At 35.6% G+C, this 17,695-nt stretch overlaps 1 protein-coding gene across 7 annotated transcripts in view; it reads right to left on the reverse strand.

Moving 5' to 3' along the window:
• LRP1B (LDL receptor related protein 1B) overlaps window positions 1-17,695 on the reverse strand; it is a 759,343-nt gene that overhangs the window by 5,449 nt on the left and 736,199 nt on the right. For 6 of the 7 annotated variants that reach the window (XM_030018329.2, XM_030018325.2, XM_030018330.2 and 3 more), the window contains 3 exons: window positions 5,271-5,347; window positions 2,994-3,084; window positions 397-541 (listed from right to left, as the gene is read on the reverse strand). In XM_030018329.2, coding sequence (XP_029874189.1) covers window positions 397-541; window positions 2,994-3,084; window positions 5,271-5,347 — 313 coding nt within the window. Of the gene's footprint in view, window positions 1-396; window positions 542-2,993; window positions 3,085-5,270; window positions 5,348-16,903; window positions 17,018-17,695 lie in introns of all 7 variants that reach the window. The other variant, XM_030018333.2, reaches the window with a different exon arrangement.

Raw genomic sequence — 17,695 nt, forward strand, 5'->3', positions numbered from 1 at the left:
CATATGTACGCATACACTCTTTCACGCTTCAAATGGTAGACTGTACAATAATCTATTTCCATTCGCTACTTGCAACTAGGCTAAAAAAGATAGGTTGCGATTCGGCAATTTAAGGCAGTTGTGTCTATGACAAAAAACTCATTTCGTAGTTCAGTTCTAACTATTTTGGTAAAATGCAGGCAACTAGGGAAAAAGTCCATCAGCAAGCATCAGACTGCAAAACAGCTGTCAATATATACATGACATTTATTCTAATGAAATCTAACTTGCCTTTATATTCATTAACTGAATCTAAATGTCATTGGTTTATGTTTCTATTAATTATACTTAAAGTCAAGACCTTTGTAAGACATAAAATAAGTAGTGGTTTTGCCACTAGAAAAAGAAAAAAATTACCTTTTCTGCATTTACAGTAAAATCTGAGGCTAAAAGACCACCTTCACTGTGATCATGGCCCACCTCATACATGTTATATGATGGATTGCCAATTTCTACATTGATTCCTCCATTTATAATGGGTTGTCTTCTGATAGTTTTTGTCCTATAATGCATAAACACACACAAAAAAGAAGTTAGTGACTTTTCAAGTACCTTCTTGGATGCTTCATCTTAAAATAGTACAAATTTTATTTCATTTCTCTTTAATCATTAAGACCAACAGGATGAAAAAGTGTTTCCTGCAGAGACAATCAGAAAATCCTTCCATTTTTCAAACAAAGTAGCAATCTGAGTCTATGAGTACATCTCGCATAAGCTGGAAGTAGCTTTTTATTGTTTTTCTCAGTTTGGCTGTAGTGGTATGACTTCATACAAAGTACTCACTCGTTGTCTATAACCCTGACTTCCTCCTATTATTTCCAGATTTCCCTCACTTCCCAAGGAAAGCCTTGCAAATTCATTGCAGATTCCCTGCAGTAATGAAGATGCTACAAACATGAGTCATGTTCTCTTGCTCATTCATTTCACTTCCATTTGAAATCACTTGCCCAAAGTCAGTTATAATCCGAGGACAAGCAAATGGTTTCATTACGATGCATTAAAAATGTATGAACTTCTCGTAGTTCCAGTTTGTATTCCCTGCCAGTGGTTATTGGAAAGCTGAAGTTCAACTTCAATTTTTTCAAACTTTAATAAAAGATAGAATCTTATTTTTAACCTTGAATTAGGTATCAGTAAAGGTAAGTGATTGAGTTGAATTGTTTTAGTTGCCAAATTCATTTCTTTTAGCTAAGGAGGTGATTTTAGCCTGAGCAATTGAAATAACCTCAAGAGGGTAATTTTTCCCAATACAATATGTTCTCTGGAATTACAAGGAAATAATAGGGAGGTCACAGTCCGGATGATAATAGTCGAGCACTCTTGTTTGGTTGAGAAAGATGCCGTCAGTGTCTGAAATCCAATACACTAAAGGATCTGTATTTTTCAGAAATGGCATAGAAAAAAATATTTCCTAAAATAAGCACTTATCGGTAGTGTACAAGTGTTGAACATCTATACCTAGTTTCATACTTGACACGCTTCTTTGAAGAGATAAAAAAATCCTAAAATACATTTTCAAATATAATTTTAAGAAAAAAAAGTTCTTTGTTGAAGTTAGTTCCATTTCTCTACTGAAGATCTATTATTTAACAAGTTATTCTCAATAACTTAAACAATTTACAGACCAGCAACGGTTTTCAGGATTTGGCTATCACTAAACTTGTTTTTTTAGGCACTGACATCCATGGAGCCTGGCAGGGTCAGCGTTACTAGCAGTACGGTCAGGGAATGTATTTATCTTGTTGGCTTTTCAAAAAGGATTTAAAAATTAATGCTTACTAGTTAGCACCAGAGTTTGCAGGGGAGATGCCATGTATAATGCTCAATAGTAACTTAAAAGATTCTTGTAGTCCGGAGGACTGAAAGAGTCTCATAAACGGTCTAATTTGCAGAAACAGTAGATTCATCAGATATTTCTAAAGAACTTTACAAAAGAAGACATTATCTTGGTTTCAGAGGAGGGGTAACAAGCCCCAGGAGAAAGGAAGACAGCTCCTCAAGACCAACGAGCAGGCCAGCTACATGCCCGAAGGAAATGGTTTGCTGTCTAATTCCCACTCCAGGTCTTTCCTAGTTGGCCATGTCCTTGTTACTAGGAACCTTTCCTTGTTAAGTCTGCATCGCCACTAACATCACTTTCTCCTTTCTCTGAACACGAGAAAGTTAGCGGCTCGCTCAGGTGTCTGCATACAGTAGAAACACTCTTGCTTCCCCTGCCACCCAACATGGCCTTTGAAGAAACGGCCAAAGTCAATGAAGAAACGGCCAAAGTCAATGAAGAAACAGCCAAAGTCAAAATGTCTACTACACTCCCAAAGTTCATTATCGGCTCTAAGGCAGCTAAAATCCAGAGAACAAAAGATTCGCTGTTCAGTGCTGGAATTTGGCTTCCTATGCAAGATACTAAAGAAATACATTAATGATGACAAGGCTTGGGATTCTATGGCAGATACTTTGAACATTGTGTACATCTTCACTATAACTTAAATAAAATTGAAAAGAACTAATCAAAGTAAATAAATTGAAGTGAACTGTAACTAGAAACTGGAAATTCTGCACAGGCTCTATCTGAAAGTATTTATAGACATGAACAATATTAATTACGTGGTTCCAATGGAACATATTAATTCTGTTTACTAACTTCACTAAGCCACTGGATAAAATTATTAACACTTATACAGCCTTGGCAGGATTGAGCAAACTGGATAAGGAAAGAACTACATTTTTCTTATCTGGCATCTGTGGAATATAAGTATAAATAATAGACATGATTGCTCCAGCAAGAACCAAAACATAACTAACTTGCTGCATCCAGAAACAAGTTTTGGATTGTTTGCTGTGTTTTTTTGTAATATCTGCTCAACATATATAAAGTGAATTTTTTATATAAAAAAGATGCTCATACTTTAAAGAATTACTTTTTCACTTCCATACATCAATATAAAATTACCTACCTTCGTTTCCTTTTGCAAAGAAATAGTCCAATTACCAGAGTAGTGATCAAAGTCACCAGTAACACAAGAGGAACAATGATTGCAATGCTTCCTAAAAGAGAAAAAGGAAATATCATTGAATACTCACAGCTACATCTAATAATTTCTTCACAGCTGTAAAGTAGTTGAATTAATTTAAAAAGAATAATTTCCCTCACCAACAAATGCAATTTCATGTGATGAGCTTCACCGTTTTGAGAGTTTAATGTTGATCAATAAAAAAAAAATATCATCACAGATGATGGTGTACACACAGGTACTTTTATCAACAAATCAGGAGCTTCCTTTTTCTGGATACCAATATACTTTGGTAAGACTAATTCCCTGCCCTCATTTGCAGTGATACCATATGAAGGTGTGTGGAATTGCTGAACAATTTGGATTGGAGTGGCATGGCCACTGACCTTTAACTGCCACCATCATCTTCAGTAGTTTATTTAAGTCACACAACTATTAATTTAAAATATTCAGTAGGCATGGCTCTGAAGAATTCCATTATTAGCATTTATATGTATTTATTACTTTTATTTGCAGGAAAATGAAAAGTAGTAAGCAACACTCATTTCTAGATGGTTGGTGCATTCCTACATTTTACTGCATTGTACTTGAGAGCCAATAATTTTGTTATGTTGATACAGGCAATCAAGGAAACTACAATAATGCTTAATGTAGCAGAAAAACAGTGCATACATCAGACAGCAATGTTAAAGGAGAGGAGGGAACAGGGAAGAAGAAAATGGGCTTAACGTTATTTTGGCAGGTAACTTCACTGAAATGAGACTACCTGTAAAAATAAGGTCAGCAATTGTACCCTTCTAAGGATTGCTCAGCTTTAATGTAAGTATGTGGCAATAAAGAAATACATGCAACAAATAATTTTATGTAGTAAGAAACTGGCCCTTATAAACTACAGGACTCCAGTATAAAGCCAATGTGGAATGACATGCATTTCCTTTAATATCACAATCCTTATCTGGTGGCAAACAAAAATATTGCTGATTGTCTCGTTGCTTACATTTACTGATTTATTAAAAAAATAAGCTGTTGGCAGTCTCCGCTCTACATTAAACACAGTCCAAATAAAAAAATGAAAAAGATGCCTTGAATTCTACCTGAAGGCTTACTGAAAGCCAAGTCACGTTGTCAGAGGCCTGCAAGGAAGTACTACCAAATAAAAACTTGAAGCATCCTGAGTTCACTTCAGCTTATGAAGATTCAGCATGTAAAGGACATTACAACAATGCTATTTTAAGATAACTTTTGATAAATAACTGGATGAAGTTCTACTTAGGAGGCAAAAAAAAAAAAAAAAAAAAAAAAAGGTTCATTTTGTCTTGGCAGGTAAACATTCAAGAAAAAAACCTGAAAAACAGCCCACCAAGTATGAACTGCCATCCAGTGACCTTGGTACAGCTGCCTGGGGTCTAGCAGCAGGCACAAGACGAACACCCATCTCCCAAATCGTAGCAGGTATTCCCTCAACATGAAATACTGAACTTGGTTCTGGCCGCTTTTTTGCCCGTTTCCAGCTTGTAAGTGTTATTTCACTTGTCTGGATCGCTAGAAAGATTTCATCTAAGCATCAAGCTGACCTGAATAGTGGGCAATTCATTTTACTGCTCCAGTTGGGTTAAATGTGACCGAGAGACATACAGCAGGGTACCATCAGCATACTCAATGCACCGAAGGGAACCTTGTCCAGTTTAAACTGCCAAAATAGTGTGGCAATACCATCCTTTTATGCTTACAGACATGTTTAAAAAAATACGACAGGAGCTATTCTTACTTTCAGGATGATTTTCACAGTAGGTAAAAAATTCAAACCTCTGCAGACAGCCAATGCAAAAGTTATGAACTACTTAGAACTCTATTTTTGATGCTTTCAGTAGGACTTAAATGGTTAGAGGTCTCATACTAGTTCTCTGCACAGCAGTGATATCACCAAGCTCTTGCCACTTGATACACTTCTCTTTCAGAAAAGTGCAGGCTAGCCCTTGAAGCAGTGAGCGTATAGCATATGGCTTGCATCCAAACCACCTCAGGAAAGGCTGAATGTCACTCAAAAAGTTGAGAGAGATCTACATTTGGTTTTTTTTTGTTTTGTTTTTTTTTTTTTAATAAAAAATGTACAGGTAACCTGCACATTTCATGATACAGTCTCACATTCTGATGTATCACCGGGTTAAATTTTCTAAACTGAGCCAGATTTGACAAGTGACAGTTATTTGAAGTACTTACTTGTACTGATATTGTCAGACTTGCTGCTTTTGGGAGCTGGCCTCTCACACTGTGTGCCTGACCAGTTGGCTGAACATCTAAAAGGATCCAATTAAGATGGTAAAGTTAATAGTTGTCAGCTGTTAACACACTAACCTATTAAAGAGACCACCAGCATCTTCTTAAGAGCTACACGAATGACAACAGTGATTCTACAAAATAAATAATAAGCTTCATGGAAGGAGTCATCAGTACTTTGCCACGGCACTTAAAACGTTCTGAGTACGTTTTTAGTTTAAAACTACAGCATTGTATCTTCAATTCCTGTTACTATTACTGCAATCTTCATTTCAGAATCCTCTTCTAAAATTCTTGAATAATAAAACAACAGGCATAATCAACGTTATATTAATGTCCCATTAAACCACCTACCACCTACAATGCAATGATGAAGGAACACTTGAGCTGGATCCACACGTAGCCAACTTAGTCCAGCGAAGCTTATTTTCCAAGGCACTTTATTTACACCATATTATTTTAGGGTCAGCTTTGATCTAGAACCTCTAACAGGCACGTCTGTATTGCACAAAGCATATCTGACTGGACATAAACTACTACACGCATCCAGTAAGCCACAGTATCCACACCAATTGGCTCCTTCCACAGTTCCGCTGTCCCCCATTGCTCCGGATAATGCAAAGTTTACTGCAGAATAGTTCTTACAGCCCTCGTTGTAATAACTTACTTGAACAATTAAGACCTATCTTTGACTAATATTCACAAATTAACTGAAGTTGCCCTTTTCTTTGCTTTCAGATTTGTTTTCCTGAAAATTCTACAATTTAATAGCTTTATCATTTTAAATGTTGAACTATGTAACTAGATATGCATTTGCAGAAATATATACGCATGTGCGTAAGCAGGTGTGAGAGTTAAAGCATAAAGGGCTGTCCTGAAGGGACAGGAGTATCTACTGGCTTCAGAGGACCCTGAAAACCGTTTATGTTCAGAATATATGCTTCATGAGCCAGGTGCCTGGATGAGTACACAGTTATTCTGCTATAATTTCCTTGCGTGAATATCAATATGCAAATCTTTCTTCAGTTGGGTTCAGAATGCTCTCCATGCATACAAGCAAACAGAAGGAGTCCATGTATGCAGACTCAGCAAATCCATCAAAAAGGGAAACAAATACCTGAATGAAATTCAATTGCTTATTCATCCTGCAGTAAATATGATTAAGTTTACTACAGAACCTCAAACTCGCCTTGTGGAAACGGCAGGAAGTAGTCACTTTTAATCTGCTCTGTTGCATATTGTGCAATGAATCATATTTTATCTAAGTATTTTTGAATTATTTATGAATTTCAACGGGGGTTATCTTTAGGAAAATGCAATAAAGCAGTACCTTGCATGCAGTTCTAAGAACTACTGTTATCTGATGCCTTTCTAAGGATTTAACAAATTGCAGAGTTTAGAGGTGGTCGTGCTTAACGACTGACATTGTTCTGTAATAGAAAAAGGTTTGGAAAGGTACAAAGTATTCCAGACAAAAATTGTGGAATTTTTACAGGAGAGCCCTAGCCAGCTTTGCTGGGGATGCTTTTGACTCTCTTTTGTCTTTGCAGATCACTGCAGAAGAATGGCTACTTTCTCTCTTTGCTCCTAAGCCTATTCCAGCACAATCCAACATTCAGATAAATCTCTTTACTGGGTGCCATATTAAGTTTGAACTGTTTTTGAGGGAACTAATTTCATTTTTGGTAGGATACGTTATGAAGGTGCTTAACTCGAACTCTACATAGGTAAGGCACAGATGGTCTTTAAAAACACGTTTATTAATTGTTAGTTGCTTCAAAAATTTTCTCACAATAGATAAATTGCATTATAATTTAGAAATTCTTCATGTTTATGGAAATAAGTTTGTTTACTTAGATAAACATGTTAAATACACACTTAAATTTCCTCACTGCAAAGGAACCCCCCAATTACTAATTAATTACACACATTATTATGGTTCACAACGATGTATTTTAAAACTGAACTCAACTGACATTTCCACTCCTGCTTACCACCACTTTAGCACATTCTATGGCATGCGGGACACGATTTTAATTTTTTAAAAGATGCATCTGTTCCATTTTTTTACAGATCTCTTTTTAGCAATTATATCAAATGGAAATGATTACACTGACAGCCTACTTACTAAGCTACCGTTCAAGGAACTTATTTTTTCAAAAGATTGCTATTCAACATACGGCTGCAAAATAAGTATCTCCATTCTTGTAGAGAAATACCATAAATCTTTATACTTAGAATATTCTACTGGGATCCAAACTGTTGGCATGTGACAACTATGAAATAAAGTCTTTATATTTCTGACTGGAAGTTTTGCATCATTGCTGTTGGGGATTTAGCTCCTGTGATTAAAGCTTGTTATGAGAGGCAATTTTCATTTAATACGACACTCTTGAAAGGGAAAGATTTCTTCGAGAGTTAGATACATCTTGACTTTGTACCTAAATCCTTATATTGAAGGTTTCAAATGCTTCTGCTGTATGAGAGAATCATTACTATAAATCTGTCTTAGACCAGTTTAAAGAATAGAGGATAGTGAGACTAGCAAAAGAATCACTATGAAGCACGCAAGTATAAGCTCATGAGAAATTGTGTATGCTGTACAATTATGCTCTTCAAAATCTTACGGCAGATACGACACCACAACAGCTGGTGAAGCAAGAAATCCTACAGCTACATAGGTAGTAAACAGAGGAACAAATTAAGGTAAGAATATTAGTGGTTCTTTACCCATCTTGGCATTTTAATTGTAGAAGTCGGCAATACTGAAACATTTCTGAAGCATTTGATAAAAGTCTCATAAAAACACGATAGCTAGTTGCCACTTCATTTTCATTTTTTCCAAATGCTTGCTGCCTCCAATAAACTTCAACGGGACTGAAGCTGACAGGATGGCAGTCATTTCCTTCTATACTCAGAGGTAAAATGATTGCCCTTTTATGGTCCAGCAAGCTAGTAAAGACTTGTCTTGGGCAGACAGAATAGAAAAAGAAATAAAGCCCAGGGGAAAGGTATGTTGTCAGCAAGGGAATTTGACACAGAAAATTACCCATGAGCAGGCACATGAGTAATGATCGGGCTGGGACATGGACAACTGTTCATGTAGGAACATGGGAAATGAGCAGGTCCTAACCGGTTTCAATTCTCTTCAGATACCGTAGACAGAAATTGTTCTTAATAATAGCATTTTCTGATATTAGGACATCTAAACTCAGACTGCTCAGTACCTGGCATGGGAACTGACTTCTGGTTCAATTTGGTGCACAGTATTTTGTACCTTTCCAAATCATTTGGTACCAGGAGCTTTTGTTCTGTAGCATTGCCAATAGTTGTATGGTCAGAGATAGGACATTTGCAGTACGGGCAAACAAAAAGGCATTAACGAAGCCGAATTACATAAAGCCACTGGTTTCATTGAAGACATTCATATTATCAAGAACTGTGAAGAAAGAACAGTGCTAACACCTAATCTGAGCTACACGTAAACAAATACAGATGGAAACAGATGGGGAGCTTGACAGTGAAGGACAGGTTGGAGTCAGCTGAGTGGTGCAAGGCACTACAGTGAACATCTTAAGGCGCAAACCTCCAGTTCCCAACAGAATCAGTGAACAGATCAAAGAGCAACAATATCATAGAGAATGCCAATATAAAAACTGAAAGCGAATGTGATAAATAAAGGTTGCACATGCCTGCTGCCAAGGTCATTAATAAAACTATGCTACAGCTCGCTCTGTTACAATTTAGTTCTACATTTAGAAAGAGATGACTGCTTGGGAAACACGTTCTGAAATACAGAATGCCTATGCGATAGGAATTATTTATTTCGAGGAAATAGTATTACAGAAGAGAGATGTTTTAAAAACTTTAAACTGAAATTATAAAGGTGTCCCACTTGTAATGAGGAATATTTAGAATTAAGATATTTACATTTCAGAGGTTCATCATGCTTTTGTTACAGAATCTATTCATGAGAGAGAATGTCTCCTCTATTTTTCTATAACCCTTACAGGTCAGTGCACTGAAACACTCTAAACTCAATTATACGGGCACTTGACCGAAAGGAACCATTTGACTATGAAATGTCTGAACAAATAGAAAAAACTAGTAAAAAGGCTAATTTGGTGGCAGTGTGCAATTTTTTTTCATTTTTGTTTCTCTTTTTTTCCCTTTTCTTTTGTGCCACAGGCATTGTCATAAAAATATAATATAGCAGGCATAATATGCAGTTAAAAGTGCTTTTGTAGACAACTGCTTTCCAACTCAATGTACCAAAAAAATGACAGAAAGCAGCACTGAAAGATTAGTCTAGAAGTATAACAGAATCTGTGAAACAGTCATTACAAAATAGAGGTACAAGGGGAATTGAAAATGTTTCTTACCTATAAATGATATTTCTTCATTACACAAAGTACTTTTCTTACTTTGCTTTTCTTTTTAGTCATGGCATAGATAGTAATGTATAGTAAAACATCCTAATGAAAATATCCAGCCTCACTATTTTAAGAACACTTACATTAAAATTTCACTGGAACATGCCCTATCATTAATATTAAAACTATTTGTAAGATGAGAGAAGAGAACATCTGGATTATAGTTATTTACTACCTGTATTAAATTGCATTGAAAGATGGAAATCAAAATAATCCCCTTTTTCCCCCAAACTCTGTAGAATGACATAGGATGACAAAATCCTTGCACTAAACCAAATCACTAAACTATTCCTTATAATAAATTTAGCAATACTTTTGAAAGTATGCTTTCTTCATACAGGGAGTTGGTATTATATAGTTATAGCCACAGATAAACCCTCAAAGATACAAAGAACTTTCATAACAACGAAAGACCGAAACCCCCACCCCAACTTTGATCAATAGCACATCTTGTACCTTTCTCCTATATTGTAGGGTTTAATTATTTTCAAACAATAACTTTTCCATAATTATTTTATACATGAACAGACCACATTTCAGTATTTTTGTCTGATGAGCATCACTTGGTATCTTTATAAGGAAAACAAAGTGAAAGAATTCAATGTATAAGCTGAAGGATAGAAACATAAGAATGTTACGTGAAAATGAAATACAGATTACCTTGCAATCCAATAAATTAAGAATAGGAAAATTGCATAATCCAAAATCAGGCAAAAGAACACAAAATTACTTTTGAGGAACCAAAGAATCTTAAATTAAAAAAAAGTGACTTTAAACATGAAATTTGTGTGTGACATGACTATATACAAATCATTATTCACGGTTGCTGCATGTTGTTCACTGCAAAGGAACAAGCTTTCAGATGCAACTCAGCCTCTATCATCCCAAGGTAAGAAAAAGAAGTAATTGAGGGTCATTAAACACCATGCTATTAGCAATTTGTATACAGTACATATGCTATACAAGTATTAATATTAACATAGAGTAAACATATAAAAATTAAGCATGTCTAGATGACTACTACTGTAGCTGAAATTACACTGAGCAACAAAGCAAAAGGAAGAGAAGAGATTGAAATGGTAAAAAAAAAGAATGAGAAATGACTGGATCAATAGGTGTATAACAAACCACGTTTTTCTCTCCTTCTCACAAAGGAAGCAGTGATGTACAGCAGCTGCTACTATGCAAATTTTATCTGAATAATTTTAAACTCATGGACAAAGGATATCTGCATTACAGCCTAGCTGTAATTTACTACTGTTTTGACAGTAGTAAATGTTCACCGAAAGATACACATGCTCCTCTTTTCCAAGGTCTTCTCATTTCTTCTTTTGACAACCACTCTTCAAACATCTGTTTGCATTTCATTCTTGAACTAGTTTGTGATACAAACTGAATTAAAGATCTTCTATAATCTAAAGTTATAGCCTGCTGATTATGTTCAAATACAAGGCATTTATAACAAAGGTAATTTTAGTTGAAAAAGAAAGCTCTCAAAGAACTAGCATAATACTGTGAAATTCCTGTTGTCATTGTAATTGGGGAGCTCATTAAATATACCCCAGGAAATCATATGGAAAACATTTATCGCAAAATACTTGATAAAACTTTCTGTTCTCTGACTTACACTGCCTGTCGTGGTTACAATTGCCTTCTACTCTTAGGCAGTCTTCTCAATGTTGCAGTTGAGAAGTCACACTATAGTGGCTTTTTCTACTCAACCTTCAGAAAGTGCCAGTCAGGGGACTGCACGGTCATCTCCTCCTTGTCCATGACCAGACTATGGATGTGCCTTAACCTTTTTTTGAACAGAGGTTTGCCCTAGTTATGAGTTTTACATTTGTTTTCGAACTTGCATGTACTTACAGAGTTTGTACAACATGTACTTACATAAAACCTGTTCATATCTGAAGATTTTTCAACATGAAAAGAATGTCAGGAGGAAGGTATAGCATCCCAGGAATACGAGCTGGAAGGAAGGTTCCCTCACCAAGAGGAACGCATTCTTTTCTTTCTGATTTCCGTGACATAAACACACGCACACGTGCGCACACGCGTGTGTACCCACACACACAGACAGAGTCTCTCTCTCCAACCTACTGGAAATAAAGCTGGCAAGAACATCTCTCTTGTTTATTTCACTCCATTTATTTATCCACATCTCCACTTCCAAGTTCAAGCTTCTTGTTATCACTTTTAAAAAATTTCACAACTTTTCCTCTCCCCATTTTTCCACTATTGTCTTTAACTTATTACTCTGCCAAAATTCTTAGTTTAGAAATGAAGTATTTATTCCTTCTCCACCTTTCAGTTTCTTCTGCTACCAAACTTATGCTTTCTTTCAAGCTCCTGTATGGTATGTGACTCCTAATTAATCTGAAAGACGACTGATTTCTTTATCTAATTTGCTCTCAAAGTCATGCATCTGCTTACTGCAAGCAATTAAACTATCCAGGATGACTTATACTTCATCATAGAAGAAGTGATGTTCCTTCTAATGTAGAAATACAACACACACAACCTGAAGCCCTCTGAACAGTCAACACATCTAATGCTGTACATTGTCCTCTGAATTTCTCTCTGGTTTTGATGACACCTGGGAAACAGAGGCTCTGAACTGTAGACACAAAGAATTGCACACAGCTCTGTGCAGAAAGTAACCTAAGAAGGAATAAATTACTATCCTCTTAATTAGCCAGCATAATATAATCTTACTTGTTCCACCTTAAAGTCCTCAGCCACAGTCACAGAGCATTGCTCAAAAGCTCATTAAAAGCTCTCTTCAAATTTAGTTGGCTTTAGATAAGGATCAATATGATTTATATCTTCTATCAGGTTTGATGGTAAACTTATAACAGAAGCTATCCTTCATTATATTTTGATAATGCCTAATGTAAGGGGTTATGATTTGATCACATTTATTTGAATAATAATAATAATAAAAATAAAAATAATAATACAAATAGACCACATCTATGTGCAGATGCAAATAATAATAGTAATACGAATAAAAAGATGGAATTATAGCAACCTATAGTTATGGTGAAGGTATGAAAGAAACAAAGGTGAGAGAGTATAATATTCTGTACTAAAGAAATTGATACAGCACAGACTATGTAACAATCAGTGATGATCTTGTGTACGTGAAAGTTTTAATTTTTTCCAACTCTCTTCATTGGTATCATAAAAGGTATAATCTCTTCCTAAACCTTGCTTCTCTGGCATGAATGTATGTGCAGTTAGATAATTAGTGAGAAGGAAAAAGAGAGGCAAATAAAGGTAATTATTAAAACAAAAGACAGACAGAACAGTTGGAACTGACAGTTTGTGAAATAAATAGAAAAATAATTTCTTGATTGTTTCCCCATCTGAATCTAATCTCCTGTTCATTCTGTTTTCAATGGATTTGTGAAGTTACTGGAGCAATTCAGACATAGCTCATGTTTCTAGTGTTATACACATAACCTGCCCCCCATTAGTGAGTAGTACTAAAGATATCCTTAAGAAACTTAGTATGTCAATGCTAAAAAGACAGTAACTATATGTAAGATAATACTTCTTTAAAAGACACCCTCAGTGGTACATTTTTCAGAGAAGGTCAGTACCTCAAATTTTAACATTCTGATATTAAATTCTCTCACAACCTTTGTTATTGAACAAGAAGGACAATAAGAGGCGCGGGGGGCGGGAAGAATGTTCTTTATATCCCTAAAAATAATGTTAAGAATTAATAATCTACATTGTGTAGGACCTTATATCCAAAGAGAAATCACAGTATATTCTGTATCTTTTAAAATCTGACAGAGCATTCATTGAAATTAGAGACCAACTTCACAAAATCTTCCTTTTTTTGTGGCTTGTATGCAGCCACAGTAAGGACTTAATTCAATCCTAAACTGGCTAGGTGAAAAGCACAACTTCTATTTCCAGTGTGCATCTAAAATTTAGTGCATTCAAGTTGAAAAAAAACCTTGAGATAGGAAGATGAAATAAAAATGTTCCCTAACAGTACAGGTTGGTAAAAGAAGAGTATGTTCTTACAGGCTTATAGTTCCTCTGTATAATTATGGCTTTAGGATTGCCCTTTAAAACAGATAAATCTTATTCTGTATTGTCTTTACTGAATAATAATAAGGGCTTGATTATGTATAAAGTTTGCATTCTCAGCTGATCTGGCTGTGAGAGACAGAAGAGTTCCTGCTGAATGACAATAAACCCAGCCATTTCCTATTTCTTCTAAAAATCACCCAGCCATGAATTAGAGACTGGTTAAGAAAAATGTTAGCCCTTAAATAAGCGTCTCTCAGAGACCAGAGACAGATGTCTTACATAGCATGGCCACACATGCAGGTTGGAGGGATAAGCCATCTTCCCTAACAACGGAGCCGAACTTAGAGAGAAAATCTTTGAGACTCCTCTTCCCTGACACAACGACTGTCGTGAAGCATGGGATTACTTCATTCCTTCCTAACGTCTTCTACTTGCCAGTATCAGGTTGATAAAACTATAAACAAGCTCCAGTTACGAACTAATTTGGTACCAGAAAAACACAAGATATTGGGAACAACTGGAGCTTGAATTGAGATTGGCAAGGAAAACTGAGACATATAGAGTTACACTTCTTCCTCTCTTCACTGTAACTGTCTTCAACTCCACCAACAACTATTTGCTTCTCTTCCCTTTCCTCTAAGCCACCTTGGCTTTGGAAAGAAAGAAACAATTCAGAAGATTCTCTTAATGATTCCTAGACACAGACAGTGGTGGCCGTACTAACCCAACAATCAGTCTAAAGAGATAACAGGAACACTAGTTCTATTTATGCTTATATTCTGAATGTGAAGACGTGAATTATCTACTGAAGTTTCATTTAAACTTAAACTTCTGATTACCAATTCACCTGAAATGCTTCCGCACACTGAAGAGAAACTTGAATTTAATGTTTCTCTACCACCTTCTTTTCTTCCACATTTCCCCTTTTCCACCTTACAATACATTTAGTTAAAAAAAATTCCAAAGCTATATTCAAATAACCCTGCCAAGATGACAGCGAAAGGACAGTTTGGTTCCACTGTAACTCATCATATTACTGATGTGCTTTACGGCTTTTCTTTTTACTTGAGCTTGGATTATTCACTCTACTGTAGAGCACAAGTGCCTAATAAAAGCAGTCTTGGGAATACTGTCACAGTTTGAATAAATAATCAGTAAACAAAATTAGTTAATCACTAAAAAATACCTTCACCTATCTGGAAGAAGTGTTTGACAGCACAGCTTTTCAACATAGTTCCTATTCTAGCAATCCATCTCCACACTTCTTTCAATTACATAGTTAGAAAAGTAGGAAGAAAGGAGTGCTGGGACTGTGGAGCCTATGAGACCTTTTTTTGCTAGCATGAATTTTTGCCATTTTTGGCATCTGGCCTCACACAGATGCTCTGAGAGGTTAAAATTCGTGTTATCAATTCAAAGACTAAGTAAGAGATTCAAACATGATTTAACATCCTTGGTTTGAATCCTTTTTCTTGTTTTGACAGTAAATATAGTTAAACCAGATCAAAAGATCATGAGAACAGGCAATGCCACAAAAATAAATATCAATGCTACTAAGAATGTTGCTAATTCAATTAATTTTGCTGAAATTCTACTGTTGGTATGTCAGTTTTGACTCCAGTTGAAACAGAAATTAAGCCCTATTAGCTATAATATTTCATATTAAAAAACCCCTCCACACAATTATTTTACATATTTTTCTGTAAAAATCCATCATTATATAAAAAAATAAACTTTTACAGTTTAAATGGTTAACACATTCTTAAGAATTGTGAAAGTGTATGTAAAATTCAGAAGTGATTCTCAATGCTGCATTTTTAGACTATTTTACCTATTAGAACGTTTCACAAGAAATTTTGCAGGGTTACCTTCTTGAGAGCATTTTAGAGAAAAAGGAGGAAAGGTACTTGCAATACATGACCTTATAGGCTAATACAAGTTGTTCTTAGGGCTGCATTACTCTGAAAACCCAAGCATGATACACAGAGATACAAACTGTTCCAAGCAACCATGTCCCATACAAATGCTGATCAACAGACCCACTCCATACTCTTCAAAGTTTAAGAAGTGGTAGTCAGAACATTAATTTAGTTTCCAATGGATTTATGATAGCTCAAGTCACAGAGTTTCATTTCTTGAGAACGCTGACAAAGGAATTGTGATCGTATTTTTCAAAAAAATTAAAAATTATTCACCATACCAAGTCACTGTCCCACACACTGTCCCATCACATTCCCACAGCATTTTACGTTTTCATAAACCACGCATTTAGATGACATAAGGTTAAAACTGTTGGAGTTTTGTATTTTTATCCCACGTCTAGGTCTTTGGCTCATGATTTCACTTCTGACTTTTGCATCACAACTGTTGAGTAAAGCTATGTTCATCTGACTGGTATTTCCCATCTCTCTGTATGTCTGCCTCACAGCACTTTCAAAGGCTAAGGTTGTTTTTTCCCTGATGAGGATTAAAATTTTCTCTTGAAGAAACAGACCTAAAATCCCTTAGAGAAATACAGCATACAACTGCATCTATTTTATACATTTCTTTAATCAGAGGGGAAGTCAAAGTTATGATGTAGCTCGCATATTTTTGTTTACCAGTTTCTATTTTACAGCATTATTTCTATAAAGTTAACAACGAGACTTATGAACACAAGCTTAACTCCTGAAGTGGCACCTAAATAGCTCTTCTGTTCCTTTCCCTGTACAGGTAAGAAATAGGAAGTCAGGTATGGACTACAGAAAATGTGCAACGTACTGTTTGCTAAACTTTATGCTGTGTAGGATTAACTTGGTACAATATCTCAAAATGTGAACAATAAAAGCCAAGTGGCATTTTCAGTATTTTCAATTCACTTATTAAAAATAAAGCTTTTTATTTCTTCCTCCAATGATACAGATATTCCAAAAGTATGTTTAAATACACTCATCAGTGCAACTATCAAAGGGTAAGTGTGTATTATAGAAACGAGCCCCCAGATTAAGTATATATATTGTGAAATGTATGTGAATGTGCATGACTTGAACCAATGAACTGTGGCCTGAAATGATGTCACAGAATGTGCAGCATTAAGTGGAAGGTTAAACCTACTTGCATCTCGGTTCATTAAACGTGGTTAAAGTGCAAATTCCCTCATTCTGACAGTAGTAATCACAAGGGTTCACTTTCTGGTCACAGCGCTGACTTTTAAACCCCACAGAGCATCTGCAGAATTTCAGTAAAATAGACCTATATAAATATTCTGCCTTTTGCTGAACAGGTTTTAAACGCATTATATATAATGATGGCAAGACACGCACACATACACCAGCACACACCCACAGATAACAAAATTAATACTCGTTTTTCATGAGGGTCCAATCTGACTATACTGAAAAGTCTGCTCATCAGTGTTGATCAAGCAATTTTAAAACAATGGGCCTCTGAACTGATGGGTTCAGGAATCTAACATTCTTAATGAAGTATTATTGTCAAATGTACTATACATTTGTATTGATTGATCCCAATTGCAATGGCCTTAAAAATCTTCACGACCATTTTCGTAAGCATTGTTAACACTGTTGACATTTGCTGCAGCATTTACATATTGTAAATCCATACACAAATGAAGACATGAAACTTTTATTTTCCTTGAGATGCTATGGTGTTCCACAGGAATTTGAAAAAGAATAAGGCAGTTTTATAAGGAAAAAGAAAGCAAAAATCACAAGCTTCCAAAATAGCCATTCTAGGTGTTTAAGTAAATGAATCACCAGACTTAGTCATCACATTTCAGCCTTACATATTATAGCTGTGATATTCTCCTTTTGCTGAGATTTATGAGTCTCTCTCATCCTCAGCTAAAGACATTTAAGGAGATACAAATAACAGGTAAAAAAGGCT

Source organism: Aquila chrysaetos, chromosome 6 (assembly GCF_900496995.4).
Source record: "Aquila chrysaetos chrysaetos chromosome 6, bAquChr1.4, whole genome shotgun sequence".
In the NCBI taxonomy this organism is placed as follows: domain Eukaryota; kingdom Metazoa; phylum Chordata; class Aves; order Accipitriformes; family Accipitridae; genus Aquila; species Aquila chrysaetos.